General features: G+C 63.8%; 1 protein-coding gene across 1 annotated transcript; it reads left to right on the plus strand.

Annotated features, from left to right (window-relative positions):
* The first annotated feature begins 373 nt into the window (after positions 1–373).
* On the plus strand, positions 374–16,035 carry LY6G6C (lymphocyte antigen 6 family member G6C). Its single transcript, XM_039517295.1, has 4 exons — positions 374–418; positions 10,221–10,292; positions 13,393–13,509; positions 14,572–16,035. The coding sequence occupies exons 2-4, from the start codon at positions 10,241–10,243 to the stop codon at positions 14,778–14,780; spliced, it is 378 nt and encodes a 125-aa protein (XP_039373229.1). The 5' UTR covers positions 374–418; positions 10,221–10,240; the 3' UTR covers positions 14,781–16,035.
* Positions 16,036–19,308: the final 3,273 nt, after the last annotated feature.

The following is a 19,308-nucleotide window of genomic DNA, read 5'->3' on the forward strand; positions in this document are numbered from 1 at the left end:
TACCCACCCCCAGCTCCAACCACCCACCTCCTGCTCCCTCCCTCCCTCCACCTACCAGCCCCGTCCACCCAGCCACCCCGATCCCAGCGCCCCGCTCCCCAAGCTCAGCCCATAGGAGGGAGCCACCTGTCCACTGGGTTTGTGGGGCCCCACCGCACTGTCCCATTCCCCACAGCCCTGTTCCCCATAGCTCCATCCCATCCCCACAGCCCCATTCTGCCCCATTGCCCCATTGCCACCCATCCCACCCCCATGATGCCCCAGCCCCAGCCCCCAGCTGCTGGGTTGGAACCCTCTTCTTGTGGGGTTATGACATCAGCACTAGAACGACCAATCAGAATCCTCCTCCTCCTCCCCATTCTCATTCCCTCACACCCCATCCAGCACTGGCCTAGGCGGGAGAATCCCCCTTCTCTGGGTACGTGGTGCCCCTCACTCCCGACCCGTAGCCCCCTGCTCCCTGCCCTCGCCACCTCTGCCGGTGCCCCTCACTCCCGACCCGCAGCCCCTGTGCCCCTCCACCTCTGCCTTTGCCACTCACTCCCGACCCGAAGCCCCGTGTCCCCCCCAGCCCTGCCGGTGCCCCTCACACCCGAGCCGCAGCCCCCTGAGCCCCCCAGCTCTGCCGGTGCCCCTCACTCCCGACCCGCAGCCCCCTGAGCCCCCCAGCTCTGCCGGTGCCCCTCACACCCGACCCGCAGCCGCCAGAGCCCCCCAGCTCTGCCGGTGCCCCGCACTCCCGACCCGCAGCCCCTGTGCCCCCCAGCTCTGCCGGTGCCCCCAACTCCCGACCCGCAGCCCCTGTGCCCCCCAGCTCTGCCGGTGCCCCTCACTCCCGACCCGCAGCCCCCTGAGCCCCCCAGCTAGCCCGGTGCCCCTCCCGACCCGCCGCCCCGGTGCCCCCCAGCTCTGCCGGTGCCCCACCCTCCCGCCCCGCAGCCCCTGTGCCCCCAGCTCTGCGGTACCCCTCACTCCCGACCCGCAGCCCCCTGAGCCCCCCAGCTCTGCCGGTGCCCCTCACTCCCGACCCGCAGCCTCCTGTGCCCCCCAGCTCTGCCGGTGCCCCTCACTCCCGACCCGCAGCCCCTGTGCCCCCCAGCTCTGCCGGTGCCCCTCACTCCTGACCCGCAGCCCCCTGAGCCCCCAGCGCTGCCGGTGCCCCGCACTCCCGCCCCGCAGCCCCCGTGCCCCCCCTGCTCTGCCGGTGCCCCTCACTCCCGACCCGCAGCCCCTGTGCCCCCCAGCTCTGCCGGTGCCCCTCACTCCCGACCCGCCGCCCCTGGGCCCCCCAGCTCTGCCGGTGCCCTCACTCCCAACCCACAGCCCCTGTGCCCCCACCCCTGCCGGTGCCCCGCACTCCCGACCCACAGCCCCCTGTCCCCTCAATCCCTGCCGTTGCCCCTCACTCCCGACCCGCAGCCCCCTGCTAGTCCAGCCCTGGGCTCTCCCGCCCCTCCCGCCAGCTCACAGAACTCGGGATAGAACCCAGGAGTCCTGGCGCCCAGCCCCCGGCTCCATTTGCTTTTCAAAGCACCAGACACATCGTCAGCTCATTAATGTGTTTATTGAGGTCGGGCTCCTCCTAAGGTCGCAGAGCTGGTTTGTTAGTGTAGGGTCTCCTGGGACTGTTGACATTGCGGTTTGTTATTGTAGGGTCTTTCTTGAGGGCCAGGCTTGCACAAGGGCCAGTTTCTTTTTGTAAGATCTCTTGAGGGTGCTGGAGACTGAGTGGGCCAATTTGTTCTGGCAGGTTACTCAGAGACTGGTTTGTTATTGTAGGGTCCCCCGGGGGCCGGTTTGTTATTGTACCAGAGGGGGAGCCGTGTTCGTCTGGATCTGTTACAGCAGCAAAGAGTCCTGTGGCACCTTATAGACTGACAGACGTATTGGAGCATGAGCTTTCATGGGTGAATCCCCACTTCGTCGGATGCATGTCTTCGTTGGATGTTGGTTATCGTAGGGTCTCTGGGGGCCGGTTGGTTATCGTAGGGTCTCTGGGGGCCGGTTTGTTATCGTAGGGTCTCTTGGGGCCGGTTGGTTATCGTAGGGTCTCTCGGGGGGCAGTAGGTTATCATTGGGTCTCTGGGGGCCGGTTGGTTATTGTAGGGTCTCTCGGGGCCGGTCAGTTATCGTAGGGTCCCTCAGGGGGCAGTAGGTTATCATTGGGTCTCTCGGGGCCGGTTGGTTATTGTAGGGTCTCTCAGCAGCTGGCTTGTTATTGTAGGGTCTCTCGGGGGGCAGTAGGTTATCATTGGGTCTCTCGGGGCCGGTCGGTTATCGTAGGGTCTCTCTGGGGCCGGTCGGTTATCGTAGGGTCTCTCTGGGGCCGGTTGGTTAGCGTAGGGTCTCTCGGGGCCGGTCGGTTATCGTAGGGTCTCTCTGGGGCCGGTCGGTTATCGTAGGGTCTCTCTGGGGCCGGTTGGTTAGCGTAGGGTCTCTCGGGGCCGGTCGGTTATCGTAGGGTCTCTCGGGGCCGGTCGGTTATCGTAGGGTCTCTGGGTAGGCTGGGTGCTAGGGGAGTCGTGGGGAGCGGGGGCGGGGGGCTCAGAGCAGGGCCCAGAGCGCCAGCGCCCCCAGCAGGCCAGCGTGGGGGGCGCGGCGGGGGCGGGCGGCTCCAGGGCCAGCGGGCGGGCAGGGGCGGGCGCGTTGCAGAGGTCGGTGCCGTTGCAGCAGGTGCGGTTGTAGGTGAAGCCGAAGAAGGGGTCCAGGAGCCCGGCGGCGTCGCAGGGGGTCCCGGGGTGGCAGCCCAGAGTCGACAGCGAGAAGAGGGGCCTGGGGCAGACGAGCCTGTGTCGGGGCGGACTCAGAACGACGCCAGCCCCACCTCCAGCCCCTGCCCTCAGGCCTCAGCCCCCAAAACCTCCAGCCCCACCTCTGACCCCTGGTCCCAGCTCCCCTGCCCCACCCTCCCGGCCTCTGCCCCAGCCTCACAGTGCCAGCCCCTGCCCCCGGCAATGAGCCCCCACCTCCAGCCCCCAACCCCAGCCTTCCTGCCCCAGCCCGGCTGCCTCGACACCTCCCGAGGCCCAGCCCAGCGCCCCGTGGGGACTCACCGGCTGGCGACGTGGCTCCAGCAGACGCCCGGGGCCGTGCACGTCCCCTGGCCCCACGCAGCCCTCGTAGGGGTTCCCCACCTCGCACACACGGCACTGCAGGGCCCCCCCTGCCGAGAGACGGACACCCCGTCAGCCCCGCCGGCACCCGCCCTGCCCCCAGAGCTCCTCTCCCCCCTCCGCCGTGGGGCCGGGTGGGAGCCGGCGCCCCCCAGAGGGGACAGGCCCCTGCCCCATCCCCCACACCCTGGACCAGCCAGTCCCTGCCCTGGGGCCGGGGGGAGCCAGCGCCCCCCAGAGGGGACAGGCCCCTGCCCCATCCCCCACACCCTGGACCAGCCCGTCCCGCCCTGAGGCCGGGGGGGCCCGTGCCCCTCGCAGGGGGTCCCCAGCCGCACCGGTGGCCCAGCAGAGCAGGAAGGTGCCCGCCAGGAGCAGGGTCTGGCCCATGTCGCCGGCGGGTGGGCGGTCGAGGGCGCCGGACGCTTGCAGCCCCCTGAGCAATGGGGGAGGGGTTGGGGGTCGGTCGCTGGGTCCGGGCGAAGCAGGAGCCTGAAGTGGCCTCAGTCCAGCGCCGGCCGCTGCGTGTCTGGGCCGGGTCCCTCTGGACACGCCCGAGTTTACTCTGCGCTTATCGGCCTGACGCCGCCGGAGTGGGTGAAAGGTGGAAACTGGGAATGGGGCAGGGGCCTGTCCCCTCTGGGGGGCACCGGCTCCCCCCGGCCCCAGGGCAGGGACTGGCTGGCTCAGGGCGGTGGGGAACGGGGCAGGGGCCTGTCCCCTCTGGGGGGCGCCGGCTCCCCCCGGCCCCAGGGCAGGGACTGGCTGGCTCGGGGGTGGGGAGTGGAGCAGGGGCCTGTCCCCTCTGGGGGGCGCCGGCTCCCCCCGGCCCCAGGGCAGGGACTGGCTGGCTCAGGGGGGCAGGGAACGGGGCAGGGGCCTGTCCCCTCTGGGGGGTGCCGGAATGGGAATGGGGCCGGCCACATCTCCTTGATAGTCAGACCCACGGCTTCCAGGTGGGGGCAGGTCCAAACGAAACGGGGCGACTCCCCACCGGGGGGCGCTGCCTGGCTCAGAGCCGGTGTCCCTGAGCTGGTGTCACGGGGCCAGTCCATGCCCCAACCCGGCCCCTTATTACTGACCTTGGCACAAAAAGCGGGAATGTGCTAATAAAGTTTGCGGCTGACACAAAGGTGGGAGGTATTGGCTAACCCAGAGCAGGACCGGGGTATCCTACAGGAAGAGCTGGGTGACCTTGTAAACTGGAGTAATAGTAATAGGATGAAATGTAATAGTGGAAAGCGCAAGGTCGGGCATTTAGGGATTAATAACAAGAATTTTAGTTATAAATTGGGGATGCATCAGTTGGAAGTAACAGAGGAGGAGAAGGACCTCGGAGTATTGGTTGGTCACAGGATGACTATGAGCTGCCAGTGTGATGTGGCCGTTAGAAAAGCTAATGTGGTTTTGGGATGCATCAGGCGAGGTATTTCCAGCAAGGATAAGGAGGGGATAGTCCCGTTATACAAGGCGCTGGTGAGACCTCATCTGGAATCCTGTGTGCAGTTCTGGGCTCCCATGGTTAAGAAGGATGAATTCAAACTGGAACAGGTGCAGAGAAGGGCTACTAGGATGAGCCGAGGAATGGAAAACCTGTCATATGAGAGGAGACGGAAAGAGCTCGGCTTGTTTAGCCTAACCAAAAGAAGGTTGAGGGGGGGATACGACGGCTCTTCATAAATATATCAGAGGAATAAATATTAGGGAGAGAGAGGAATTATTTAAGCTTAGTACCAATGTGGACACAAGAACAAATGGATATAAACTGGACACTAGGAAGTTTAGACTTGAAATTAGACGAAGGTTTCTAACCATTAGAGGAGTGAAGTTCTGGAACAGCCTCCCAAGGGGAGCAGTGGGGGCAAAAGACAAATCTGGCTTCAAGACTAAGCTTGATAAGTTTATGGAGGGGATGGGATGATGGGATAGCCTGATTTTGGCAATTAATTTGGCAATTGATCTTTCATTATCAGCAGGTAAGTATGCCCAGTGGTCTGTGATGGGATGTTAGATGGGATGGGATCTGAGTTACTACAGATAATTCTTTCCTGGGTGCTGGCGGGTGAGTCTTGCCCACATGCTCAGGGTTTAGCTGATCGCCATATTTGGGGTCGGGAAGGAATTTTCCCCCAGGGCAGATTGGCAGAGGCCCTGGAGGTTTTTCGCCTTCCTCTGCAGCATGGGGCATGGATCACTTGCTGGAGGATTCTCTGCAGCTTCAGGTCTTCAAACCACAATTTGAGGACGTCAGTAACTCAGCCATAGGTCAGGGGTTTGTTACAGGAGTGGGTGGGTGAGATTCTGTGGCCTGCACTGTGCAGGGGGTCAGACTAGATCATCATAAAGGTCCCTTCTGACCTTAAAGTCTATGAGTCTGGGAGCGCCCCCCCTCCAGGGTCCCCCCTCCCCCCATCCCGGGCTCCTCAGCCCCCCAAGTTCCCTTCGTCCCCAGCCCGCACCGGTGGCCCAGCAGAGCAGGAAGGTGCCCGCCAGGAGCAGGGTCTGGCCCATCTCGCCGGCGGGTGGGCGGTCGAGGGCGCCGGACGCTTGCAGCCCCCTGAGCAATGGGGGGGGTTGGGGGTCGGTCGCTGGGTCCCGGGCGAAGCAGGAGCCTGAAGTGGCCTCAGTCAGCGCCGGCCGCTGCGTGTCTGGGCCGGGTCCCTCTGGACACGCCCGAGTTTACTCTGCGCTTATCGGCCTGACGCCGCCGGAGTGGGTGAAAGGTGGAAACTGGGAACGGGGCAGGGGCCTGTCCCCTCTGTAGGGCGCCGGCTCCCCCCGGCCCCAGGGCAGGGACTGGCTGGCTCAGGGGGGCGGGAATGGGGCAGGGGCCTGTCCCCTCTGGGTGGCACCGGCTCCCCCCGGCCCCAGGGCGGGGACTGGCTGGCTCAGGGGGGCAGGGAATGGGGCAGGGGTCTGTCCCCTCTAGGGGGCACCGGCTCCCCCCAGCCCCAGGGCAGGGACTGGCTGGCTCAGGGGGGCGGGGAATGGGGCAGGGGCCTGTCCCCTCTGGGGGGCGCTGGCGCCCCCCGGCCCCAGGGCAGGGACTGGCTGGCTCAGGGGGGCGGGGAATGGGGCAGGGGCCTGTCCCCTCTGGGGGGCGCCGGCTCCCCCCCGGCCCCAGGGCAGGGACTGGCTGGCTCAGGGGGGCAGGGAATGGGGCAGGGGCCTGTCCCCTCTGGGGGGCACCAGCTCCCATCCGGCCCCAGGGCAGGGACTGGCTGGCTCAGGGGGGCAGGGAATGGGGCAGGGGCCTGTCCCCTCTGGGGGGCGCCGGCTCCCCCCAGCCCCAGGGCAGGGACTGGCTGGCTCAGGGGGGTGGGGAATGGGGCAGGGGCCTGTCCCCTCTGGGGGGCACCAGCTCCCATCCGGCCCCAGGGCAGGGACTGGCTGGCTCAGGGGGGGCGGGAACGGGGCAGGGGCCTGTCCCCTCTGGGGGGCGCCGGAATGGGAATGGGGCCGGCCACATCTCCTTGATAGTCAGACCCACGGCTTCCAGGTGGGGGCAGGTCCAAACGAAACGGGGCGACTCCCCACCGGGGGGCGCTGCCTGGCTCAGAGCCGGTGTCCCTGAGCTGGTGTCACGGGGCCAGTCCATGCCCCAACCCGGCCCCTTATTACTGACCTTGGCACAAAAAGCGGGAATGTGCTAATAAAGTTTGCGGCTGACACGAAGCTGGGAGGTATTGGCTAACCCAGGGCAGGACCGGGGTATCCTACAGGAAGAGCTGGGTGACCTTGTAAACTGGAGTAATAGTAATAGGATGAAATGTAATAGTGAAAATCACAAGGTCGGGCATTTAGGAATTAATAACAAGAATTTTAGTTATAAATTGGGGATGCATCAGTTGGAAGTAACAGAGGAGGAGAAGGACCTCGGAGTATTGGTTGGTCACAGGATGACTATGAGCTGCCAGTGTGATGTGGCCGTTAGAAAAGCTAATGTGGTTTTGGGATGCATCAGGCGAGGTATTTCCAGTAGAGATAAGGAGGGGATAGTCCCGTTATACAAGGCGCTGGTGAGACCTCATCTGGAATACTGTGTGCAGTTCTGGGCTCCCGTGTTTAAGAAGGATGAATTCAAACTGGAACAGGTTCAGAGATGGGCTACTAGGATGATCCGAGGAATGGAAAACCTGTCTTATGAAAGGAGACGGAAAGAGCTTGGCTTGTTTAGCCTAACCAAAAGAAGGCTGAGGGGGGATATGATGGCTCTTTATAAATATATCAGAGGGATAAATATTAGGGAGGGAGAGGAATTATTTAAGCTTAGTAACAATGTGGACACAAGAACAAATGGATATAAACTGGACACTAGGAGGTTTAGACTTGAAATTAGACGAAGGTTTCTAACCATCAGAGGAGTGAAGTTCTGGAACAGCCCAGGGCCGCCCAGAGGATTCCAGGGGCCCGGGGCCTTCGGCGGCGGGAGGCCCTTCCGTTCCGGGACCCGCCGCTGAAGTGCCCTGAAGACCTGCGGCAGGGGCCCCCCCGCCGCCGAATTACCGCTGAAGCGGGACCCGCCGCCAAAGCGCAGCGCGGTGTTTGGCGGTAATTCTTCGGCGGCGGGGGGGTGTCCCCGTCGCGGGTCTTCGGGGCACTTCGGCAGCGGGTCCCGGAACGGAGGGGCCCCCGCCGCCGAATTACCGCCAAAGACCGGGCTGCATGTCGGCGGCGGGTCCTGCTTCGGCGGTAATTCGCCAGTGGGAGCGGAAGGACCCCTTGCCGGCAAAGACCGGGAGCGAAGACGCTCCTGCGCCCTCTTGCCCCGCCCCCTCTGGGCGGCCCTGACCCTATCCACCCCCCCCCGAACACCCACAATCCAACCCCCCCAGTCCCAGTCCCCAGCCGCACCAGTGGCCCAGCAGAGCAGGAAGGTGCCCGCCAGGAGCAGGGTCTGGCCCATGTCGCCGGCGGGTGGGCGGTCGAGGGCGCCGGACACCTGCAGCCCCCTGAGCAATGGGGGGGGTTGGGGGTCGGTCGCTGGGTCCTGGGCGAAGCAGGAGCCTGAAGTGGCCTCAGTCAGCGCCGGCCGCTGCGTGTCTGGGCCGGGTCCCTCCGGACACGCCCGAGTTTACTCTGCGCTTATCGGCCGGACGCCACCGGAGTGGGTGAAAAGTGGAAACTGGGAATGGGGCAGGGGCCTGTCCCCTCTGGAGGGCCCCGGCTCCCCCCGGCCCCAGGGCAGGGACTGGCTGGCTCAGGGGGGCGGGAATGGGGCAGGGGCCTGTCCCCTCTGGGGGGCGCCGGCTCCCCCCGGCCCCAGGGCGGGACTGGCTGGCTCAGGGGGGTGGGAATGGGGCAGGGGCCTGTCCCCTCTGGGGGGCGCCGGCTCCCCCCGGCCCCAGGGCAGGGACTGGCTGGCTCAGGGGGGTGGGGAACGGGGCAGGGGCCTGTCCCCTCTGGGGGGCGCCGGAATGGGAATGGGGCCGGCCACATCTCCTTGATAGTCAGACCCACGGCTTCCAGGCGGGGGCAGGTCCAAACGAAACGGGGCGACTCCCCACCGGGGGGCGCTGCCTGGCTCGGAGCCAGCGTCCCTGAGCCGGCGTCACGGGGCCAGTTCATGCCCCAACCCGGCCCCTGTCTCCTAGGAGGGCCCCCAGGGCCCCCCTCCCCCCATCCCGGGCTCCTCAGCCCCCCAAGTTCCCTTCGTCCCCCGATCCCTTGTGACCCCCCAGATCCCCGGCCGGGTTTCCTGCTGATTGGCCGATCCTGGGGGGGGCTTCTTGTCTGATCTGAGCCGGGTTCGGCCCCCACCCCGGACAGCCAGGGGGACACGCGCCGCCGGCCTCTGGCTCTGGTCCCGGAGCAGCTGGATCCCTCTCGCCCCCATGGGGTAGCAGTGCCACGGAGAGAGGGAAACCGAGGCACAAATCGGCTCCATACAAAGAGGACAAAACATCCAACGTCTGGATCCGGTTCCCCACCCCCCTGATCCAGCCAGTCCTGCCCTGGGGCCGGGGGGAGCCGGTGCCTCCTAGAGGGGCCAGGCCCCTGCCCCATTCCCTGCCCCCCTGAGCCAGCCAGTCCCTGCCCTGGGGCCGGGGGGAGCCAGCGCCCTCCAGAGGGGACAGGCCCCTGCCCCATTCCCTGCCCGCCTGAGCCAGCCAGTCCCTGCCCCTTGGCTGCAGCCCCCTCGCTGGGTGATTTCCCTCCCCGCCCCCGCAGGGCCGAGGCCTCCTACCAGCACCGGGAAATTTCACAAGCCGCCCCGGCCCCTGAGCCTTAATAAGTGTCTCGGGACTGGAGAGCGTTGATGTGACTCAGCGACCCATGGGCCGGGAGCCCGGACTCCTGGGTTCTCTCCCCAGCTCTGGGGGGAGTCTAGTGGTTAGAGCGGGGGGCTGGGACCCAGGACTCCTGGGTTCTCTCCCCAGGTTTTCTGAGTCACTTTGCAACCTTCTTCTGACAACACAAATCAGTTCCCGCCCCTGGGGGAGGCCGGGGGTCCGGAGCCTGAATTCAGCCCTGTGAGCTGTGAGGGATCCACAGCTCAGGAGCTTTTAGAGTCTCCACCAATTCCAACACTGGGCAAACCAAACAAAACCCTTATGCAGCATTTGTCACTGCTCAAGCAGAGCCCAGGGCTGGGCTGGTAGGGGCTGCGGGTCAGGAGTGAGGGGCACCGGCAGGGCTGGCAGACAGGGGCTGCGGGTTGGGAGTGAGGGGCACCAGCAGAGCTGAGGGTCAGGGGCTGCGGGTCGGGAGTGAGGGGCACCGCAGGGTGGGCAGGGGCTGCGGGTCGGGAGTGAGGGGCACCGCAGGGCGGGCAGGGGGCTGCGGGTCGGGAGTGAGGGGCACCGCAGGGCGGGCAGGGGGCTGCGGGTCGGGAGTGAGGGGCACCGCAGGGCTGGGTTGTTTCCTGCAGGCCGGGCCGGGGATACAATCACTGAGTCACCTGCTTTTCTCTGTGTCTGATTTTTCAATTCCCACATCTGGGCGGCTCCCTCCCCCGGGTCCTGCCCCCTGATTGGCTGCTGCTGGCCCCACCCAGGGATAAATACCCAGGCTGGGCCCCACTTGCCTTAGTTTCCCCAGCAGTGGCTGTTTGCACCTGCTGCTGTCGCCTGCCTGGCTCACCCCCCCCCCATTTGTCACTTTCAGCCCCCCTGAGCCCCGCCGGGATGAGCAACGTTCTGCTCCGGGCCGTGTCCCTGCTGCTCTGCTGTGCCCTGGGTGAGTGTCGGGGTCCTGGGGGGCAGCGGCTGCCGGGAGGGGGGAGAATCGGGCTGGGGCCAGAGTCTGAGCTCCGAGACCCCCAGGGACTTTGGGGTGGGTCCCCCCGAGTGCGGGAGGCGGGAACGTCGCGGGTCTGCCCAGGGCGTGAGGGACGCTGGGTCTGCAGGGCTGAACTGGGGATTGGCCTGAGTGAAGTTGTGGCAATGGGGGGCCTGGGGGCCAGGACTCCTGGGTTCTCTCCCTGGCTGTGGGAGGGGAGGGGGGTGTAGTGGTTAGAATGGGGACTCAGAGACAGGACTCCTGGGTTCTTTTCTAGGCCGGGGCGGGGCGTGGGGTCTCGTGGTTGGCGGGTGGGGCTGGGATCCAGGCAGGACTCCTGGGTTCTCTCCCTGGGTGTGGGAAGGGAGTGGGGGTTGGTGGGTTAGAGCAGGGTGGGGCTCGGAGCCAGGACGCCTGGGTTCTCTCCTGGCTCTGGGAAGGAGTAGGGGCTGGGGTTAGAGCAGGGGGCTGGGAGCCAGGACTCCTGGGTTCTCTCCTGGCTCTGGGAAGGAGTAGGGGCTGGGGGTTGGGGGCTGGGAGCCAGGACTCCTGGGTTCTCTCCTGGCTCTGGGAAGGGAGTAGGGGCTGGGGTTGGGGGCTGGGAGCCAGGACTCCTGGGTTCTCTCCCTGGGTGTGGGAGGGGTGGAGGGGGTGGTGGGTTAGAGCAGAGCAGGGGCTGGGAGCCAGGACTCCTGGGTTCCCGGCTCTGGGAGGAGTGGGGCTGGGGGGTTAGAGCAGGGGGGGCTGGGAGCCAGGACTCCTGGGGTCCGTTCCCGGCTCTGGGAGGGGAGTGGGGGCTGGGGGGTTAGAGCAGGGGGGCTGGGAGCCAGGACTCCTGGGGTCCGTTCCCGGCTCTGGGAGGGGAGTGGGGGCTGGGGGGTTAGAGCAGGGGGGCTGGGAGCCAGGACTCCGGGGGTCCGTTCCAGCTCACTGGGTGTCTTTAGGCAAACGGGTCCCTGGCCCGTCTCCCTGCCCAGCCCAGAACTTGTGATTTGCTCAGGGGCTTCCAGCTCCTTGGGGTGAGGCTGCCCCCAACCCAGCTTCTGCCTGCGTCTCCCAGCTCCCCCAGAGGTGGGGGGGACTCGAAACTGTCATTAATAAAACACAGTTTCAAGGGGGGGACCTTGAAGTTGCTTTTCTTGTTGCTTTTTTTGTCCTGAGGAGCAGACTGGGGGCTTCTCTCCCCTCTTGGAGAGGGGAACTTACGAGGGGAATTTTTTTTTAAGCTCCCTTCCCGGATGGGGAACCTTGAAACTGCTTTTTCCCCCATCCAAGTTTAAAGGGGGAAGAGAAAATCTGTGTGTACTTGTGTGTCGTGTTTGAAATGTTTCCCGTTGAAGGGGGCGGAGGCGGGGAGACTCCTTTTAATTAACTTTTAATAAGCAGAGACTCTGGAATTGGTGTCAGTCCCTTGTGTGACGTAGGGAGCGCTCTGGTCCCACGAGGGTGGGGTGACGGCCTTGTTCATCCGCCCTGGGGTGCACACCGGGGAGATCGGCGACGGCTGGTCTGTGGGTGTGGGGCGGGGCGGGGGGGGGCTGTGGAGCTGCACGACTGGTTTCAGAGCCGTGGGGGCGTCGAGTGGACGCTTGGAATGACTCAAAACCCTCTCGACTCGCTCCAGTGTCCCTGTGGCTGGCGCGCTCGAAACGCCCCACTAGAACGCTGACCTCGGGTAACCTCGGCGTCCTCCGCCCACTTCAGGGACTCTTCACATTCCTGTACGTTCCCTGGCATGCACGGGCTGCGGCAAAGGCTTAAATTCCTGAGGAGAGAACCCAGGAGTCCTGGCTCCCAACCCCCCGCTCCCCGCTCTAACCACTAGCCCCCACTCCCCTCCCAGAGCCAGGGAGAGAACCCAGGAGTCCTGGCTCCCAGCCCCCCCTGCTCTAACCCACCAGCCCCCACTCCCCTCCCAGAGCTGAAGAGAGAACCCAGGAGTCCTGACCTCCCCAGCTGGGTGCTGTGACCACTAGGCGATACTGCTTTCCCGTGATAGGCTAATGGTCAGGGTCAGGTGTTTAATCCACGCCCAGCGTGTGAAACCCCAAGCAGCAGGATTTGGGGCGTGTTCCCCGGTCCCTGGTGGCTCGGAGGCGGCTGCACACCGGGATTGCAGGGCACTTTCTGCGCTCCGCCCCAGAAGCAGCCGCATCTCTGCATAAGGTGCGCTCGGCTGTTGGGCAGCTTCCTACGTGTCCCAATCGCCAGGGCCGGGTAAGTCGCTCGAGTGAGTCAGGGCCTCTCGGAGGTTGGTTCTCCACCCGCCCTGCCCCCCAGGCTCTCTCACACCCTGTGGGGTGTGTGCCCACGTGCAGGGTTTCGATGCCAGAGTCCTTCCCACCCCCTCACACTTTGCCAATCCAGCAAAGAAAACAGCCGCGGCAAACTGCACCCAGACACCTCGCTCCCGTGGCTTAGCTTAGCGCGCTCTGGGGCGGTGATAAAAGTGAGGGGTGAAGAACCCAGGAGTCCTGGCTCCCAGCCCCCACTGCTCTAACCACTAGCCCCCACTCAGGGGCGGCTCTACGTTTTTGGCCGCCCCAAGCAGTCATGCCCGGGAGGCGCCCGGGCAGCGGGGAGCGGACCTCCGGCATGATTGCAGACGGTTCGCAGGTCCGGCGGCTCCGCTTGAGCTGCCGCAGGCATGCCCGCGGGAGGTCCAGCCGAGCCGTGCGACCAGCGAACCGTCCGCAGTCATGCCTGCGGGAGGTCCACTGGAGCCGTGGGACGAGCGCCCCCTCCGCAGTCATGCCTGCGGCAGGTCCACTGGAGCCGTGGGACGAGCGCCCCCTCCGCAGTCATGCCTGCGGCAGGTCCGGTCATCCTGGGGCTCCAGTGGACCTCCCGCAGGCATGACTGCGGCAGGTCCGCTGGCCCAGCCTGCCGCCCCCCCGGGAAAGGGCCGCCCCACCCGCGTGCTTGCCACGCTGGGGTCTAGAGCCAGCCCTGCCCCCACTCCCCTCCCAGAGCCGGAGGCGAGAACCCAGGAGTCCTGGCTCCCAGCCCCCTGCTTGGAGTGACTCTCTGCTGATTTACCTCCTGTCTTTCCGTGCAGCTCACGGCCTCATCTGCCGGGTCTGCGAGTTCCAGGTGGGCAAACTCTGCTTCCACTCCCGCAGCCCCTGCACGGCGCAGGGCCAGCAAGTCTGCGAGACCACCAAGGCCTACATTGGTGAGTCCCTGGGACCCCCAAGGGGAAGGAGCGGCGACGCACACCCGGCCTCTAGGGGGAGCTCTGGGCGGGGGGACTTTATTCTACAGCAGCTGGATGCTGATGGAGACAAGGGACCAAGTGGATGAGTCCCTCGACGTAGTAGGTACCTACGCACGGCCACACCTGTACGTGGGCGACGCCCATACGCCCAGGTCCGCTCCCGGGGGGGGGGGGGTTGCACTAGCCTTGGTTGCCTCTTAAGGGGAGTCTCTCCAAGGGGGGGGTCCCCAAGGACCTCGCATGGGGGTGAGATCTGCAGAGACCTGCATCCAAATTCCTGCAAGACGAGAGGAACGCAAGATGCTGGCAAAATTAGGAGACGTCCATCGAGAACTAGAGTCCTGAGGTTGGAGAGCTCCCTCGGGAGGAGAAAGGGGGGGGGAATCTCTCTCGAAATGGGGGTGCCCTGCAGATGGGGGATGGAGAACAGGGGGGCATGTCCCAAGGAGGCTCCCTTCCCTCTTGAGAAGTTACCTAACGAATCCAGGGTTTGGCTCTGGAGGGAGCGGCTCGAGGGCAGCTCCAGCTGTCCAGAGAGGTCCCGTGGGGGTTGCTCCCCTCTCTGAGCAGGGCAGGGGGAGGAGAAGGGGGTTAGAGGATGGTCCTAGAGGTGTCTGTCTCAGGGACCCTCCTGCCCCGTCTCATGTGGCTCTGCTGCTGGGATCTGCCGGCGGAGATGTTTGGATTCTGTGTCAGTGGTGGATAAAGCTCCTATAACACATCCCGACTGCTGTCCCTGCCCCTCCTGTGACTTGTCCCCTAGAGAATAACAACCTACTACTGCTAGGTAGTGCTAGATCTCGTCTCCAGATCAAGGGCTCAGAGGTCCAGGGTTCAAACCCTGCTGCTGATCCACCTTATGGGGGGTGGGGTCACTTTCCAAGAGCGACTGCAAGACCCTCCCACCTCCCCTTCCCCTGCCCAGAGCTGGGGCTAGAACCGGGATTCCCCCCTCAAGCCAGGAATCGACCCTTGGTGTCCTGAACCCCGGCTCACGGCTGCCTTGGTCTCTCCCCGCAGGCAAGGTCCCGCTGTTCTCCAAGTATGGCTGCAGCCGGACCCGCGAGACCTGCAACATGACGGAGCAGAAAGACGCCGTCTTCGAGGTCAGCTACAATCGGACCTGCTGCGAGAGCGACCTGTGCAACGCTGCTGGGCCCCCCCGGGCCGCCGGGCTCCCCCTGCTCTCTGGGCTGGGAGCCCTGCTGGGGTGGTGGCTGCTGAAATAGCCCCCGGCCCGGCCCTAACCTCCACCCCCTCTCTGCTACACGCGTTTCCCTCCCGGGGCCGCCTCGCCACACGCGTCAGTAGCAGGCTCCACTCCACCCCCTCAAGTCGCCTTTTCTCTGGTCTTCTTCCACCAGGCCTGTCGCCTTCTCCCTGGTCTTCTCTCTCCCACAAGTAGCTGCCTCCTCTCCTTTCCCATGGCCTCTGTAGGCCCCCCCCCCACAGCCTAGGAAGGGGGCCAGGGAAACCCAGTTACTACAGGCAGGATTGGGGGGGGATACCTCAGCACCCCCTGAATCTGCCACCTGCCTTCTGAAGGGTTTTGAGACACACACACCCAGAATCTAATCTCATCTTCTGGCCTGTGTCTCGAAGGGGTGAAGTGATGACCAACCCTGAGCTAAAGCAAGAGACGTTTGCTATTTTAGACACAACACTGGAGGAGGGGAGGGGTCTTCTCCCTGGAAGGCTCTGCAAACCCAACTCAGGCCAGGTCTGAATACCCCATCGTCCCACAGGCAGGAGACCATCCTCAGCTTTTCCACAGAGGCTGGCGGGACAAAACCCTGAGGTCCTATGGTTGAGCTGGAGGCAGCTGTACCCCCAAATCTCCGTTGCTCACCCCCAGTTCTCCTGAAGGCAAGTCCCCAAGCTCCAAAGCTCCTTACCCCCACCCCCACCCCCAGTGGAGAACAAAAGTCCCAGATCTTTGTCCCAGACGTCAGACAGTGGGTTGGTTTGGGGTCTTCTGTGGTATCTCAAGACCTGGGGGAAGCTGATGGAGAATTGAGTCCTTTAGGCCTGAGCAGAGGATGAAACTGGATCCTAGGAGCCCCACACCACTTGTTCCTGTTGGGAACAGCTGCTCGAAATCTCCAGCGGAGACCAGGTGGCCTTCGCATCATCACTTGTGAGCGCTCCCGGGGCATGCCGGGGAGATGGCAAAGCTGGGGAAGGCTAAAGGTTGGCTACAGAGGCATTAACCCACCGGCTCCTTTCTGGTGTGTCCGTTATACCCATCCGCGCGTCTCCGTGACCAAACCAGCTCGCTGGGTGTCTGTTCAGAAAGTGTCGCTTCCCTCGAGAGGTCTGGGTGGTTTTTTAATACTTTGTATGTACAGTGAATGGATTAATTAAAACAAAATTGGCTTCCTGGTCTCGGAGTTGTCTTCTCGGTGGCTGTGGTCACTCGCCCGGAGACGTCACAGCTCTTGGAAGAGCCCCGAGAATGGTTCAAGACCCGGAGAACTCCTTAGGGTAATACAGATAATTAACAGGGCCTCCGTCACGCACCGGGGCCAGGCTCTCTACAAACACATGGCAAGACGGACTCTTTCCCCAAGAAGCTCAGATACAGGCAGGGGAGCACAGGGCGGCCGTGCTGGTCAGCGTTACAGAGCGTGGTATCAGCACGGGCCGGGGTGGTGGGGGCTCTGGGCTCCTCGGAGGAGAGGGGCGACAGGTCGGCCGGGAATGGTCCGTGCCGGCGTTGGGCGTGAAGACAAGACACTCGCGTTGGCTACGCTGGAGGAGGGGAGCCAGCGGAGGCTGACGTGGTCTCAGCTGCGCGGCGGCTTTGTGGACAGAGCTGAGCGGGGCAAGATTGCGTTTGTGAGGGCCGGGGAGAGGAGGGTCCAGAAATCGAGATGCGCGTCTGGACCGGAGGCTCAGCCGGGAGGAGGGATAGGAACGGCTGCAGCTTGGAGATGCTACGCAATGGACGTCCTGCGTCCAGACCAGTCTGGGGTGGGGTGGCCCGAAGTGCTTTTGCAAGGCAGAGGCAGGGAAACGGGAAACATTGGTTCATTGGCAGATACGTTCCCGTCAGACACGGTGATTTGATGACACTTTGCACCAGGTCCAGGATACAAGTTCTGGTCTCCCCCCCCCCCCAAAAAAATGTTCCCCCCTCGCAGGAATCAGAGGGTGACAGGACTTGCTTGGGGAGGGACGAAGGGTCAAATTCCGGCTTTCCCGCTGCCAAGGTGGGATGGGGGAGACGTGGATTCAGTGGGTCTCCCTCACTCCAGGTGCGCTCAATATCCAGCCAGTTTGCAGGGGGGGGGGGGTCTCGCTTCTTCGCACTGTTCCACTTGGTACAAACAATGAAATATTCCTTGATGCCGGGATTTCAACCTGACCGTCAGAACCGCCGGGATCTAGAGTCCGTCTCGCTCTCTCTCTCTCTCTCTCATTCTCTGGGGTTTTGGGAGGGGGCAGAAAAGTTTCAAAGGTCTCGATTTCCTCCCAGTGCAGAACCAGGAACTCTCTTGCTCCCCCCGTCAACCTCAAACTTCTGAGGACGGACCCTTCTGCCCCTAGCTACCTCCACGTGAGCCCCAGGCCAGGATCCCACCCGGCGGCTCCTCCCGCCGGCCCGTCAACTTCTGGATGAGCTAACGTGGCTCCTGGCAGACCAACCCCACCTTGCGCTCAACATGTCAAGAGACGGAACGTCTAGCAAATCCCTCGGCAAGTGGCTTGTGACCCCCCTGGTTTACAAAATGCCCCTGGATTAGTCTAGCAACATCATCTTCCAGCCATTGGCTCCCCCTTCTGCCCGGAGGAGACGCACTAATCGCGTCTGACGTCCTGCCCGGCTCAGGCTGGCGAATCTCCCCCCGACCCCCCTCGCTTCGTGTTTGACCAAAGCGGCTCTTCTGGGCTGGAAGCCACCAAGACCTGGCCAGGCCCTGGCCGTCCTGGGGCGTCTGTGCCGGTGCTAAGCAGCCCCTGGTTCTCGCCCGGCCTGTCTCCGCTGGATGAACCAGCTCTTTGGTACCAGGTAGGTTCCCCCGGGGAAGTTACTGCTACACTAAGTCACTGGCCGGTTTTGGGGGTGAGTTAAACATGAGGGGGCTTCAGGCATTTTCTCCAGCCCTCGAGTAATTCCATGGCTGTGATTTTCCTTTGGGTAGGCGGGAACGAGGACACCACGGTTCCCCGGTGTCCATCCCCCCAGTGCTCAAACCATCTCCTCACTCGGCCCAGCCACCGGCCGGCGCGGCAGCCGATGGCGCGTGGGCCACGGCTGTGGGAGCGGCGCGTGCAGCGCCAGGGGCAGCTCCAGTTCTCGTGCGGCCGTCCTGGCCCCGGGTAACGCGGGAGGAGGGCGTGAGGCCGTGACTCCCTGGGGCCGTGCTGCCCTCCTTTGTGGCCTGGTGGCAGCCGCGGCTTTCCCAGCCGGCAGACGGGGAAAGGGTTTCAAGTCCCTCGAGTGAGGGCGGCATTCGCCTACCCCGGGCTTCAGTCAGGTGCCCAGCTAGGGACTGTCACCCCCAAGGGCTGGTTCCGCCGGGAAAGCCTTGATCTCACCAAAGCTCCCCCGAGCGGGGCCGCGCTTTGCTAGGACCTGGGGAGCTGCTGGCCCTCAGCCAGCCCTTTCTAGCCGTGGGTCCTTCTCTTCCCGCTGGGAAGTCGCTTTGCTCCCGTTTGGTATTTCTGAGCGTCCGGCCGAGCCTCATGGATGGTCCTCAAGTTTGTGAATGTCACTGACGTGCTGTTTAGTCTCGCAAATCCTTCCAGCGTCATCCTCTGTGTTTAGCATCACGAGCTGCGCGCGTCAACCCGAGCCCGTCTGAGGAATTTGTAAGATTTGGCTACCAAAATACATTCATGTCTAGCTCCGTGCCGCTAACGTCCATCAGTTAATCAGGCCGTGACTTTCGAAGAGTTTGGTACCTCCGCTACTTCTGAGCCATCGTTAATTTCATTCTCCCCCTTCTTAAGAACATAAGAAAGGCCGTACCGGGTCAGACCAAAGGTCCATCTAGCCCAGTATCTGTCTGCCGACAGTGGCCAATGCCAGGTGCCCCTGAGGGAGTGAACCTAACAGGCAATGATCATGTGTTAACGAATGCGCACGCTTTAGTCTAATGCTGCTTCCCCCTCCACAAACTTTTAAATGTTCATCTCCCCCCTGCAGTTTAGCATCAGCTCATGTATGTTGGTGGTGAACCACCAGGTAAAACCCGTCATGGGCCCATTTCGTTCACGACGCATTGGCAAGATCTCCAGGGCTCGCTCTGGAGCTCCTGCAGCGCGCTGCTGGCCCGGGAGATGGTGACGCCGGGGGAGGGGGGGGCTGCACCCCCAGGTCCAGCCTTTCTAACATTTTTTAACGGCCACGGATCTGACTGGCTGTTCTCAGCCCGAGAGTCCTGGGCAGTGTCTGGGTTTCGGACCCCGGAGCACCAGGTCATGGAACGGGCCGTGAATTACAAGTGGCAGGACTGATTTTTTTTCCAGTGTTTACACCTGGCTAAATGGCGAAAGCAAAGCAGCACCCGGCTGCAGAATAGAAAACCTGGGACCTTTCCCTGCTGGGAAGAAACAAGCCCCCACCCCTGGCCCCGAAAGCAGTCCCTAAAACAAGCGTTTGTTTAAACTCTCTCCGGCGTTGGGAGAAGAGAGCCTGGGCCAGCAGGGGGCGCTGCAGGAGAGGATTTGGGGGCTTCAGGCTGGAGGTGCAGGAATAGCGATCCCGGGGCAGGGGGCTGCGGGTCGGGAGTGAGGGGCACCGGCAGAGCT

This window comes from Mauremys reevesii, unplaced genomic scaffold (assembly GCF_016161935.1).
Source record: "Mauremys reevesii isolate NIE-2019 unplaced genomic scaffold, ASM1616193v1 Contig1, whole genome shotgun sequence".
In the NCBI taxonomy this organism is placed as follows: domain Eukaryota; kingdom Metazoa; phylum Chordata; order Testudines; family Geoemydidae; genus Mauremys; species Mauremys reevesii.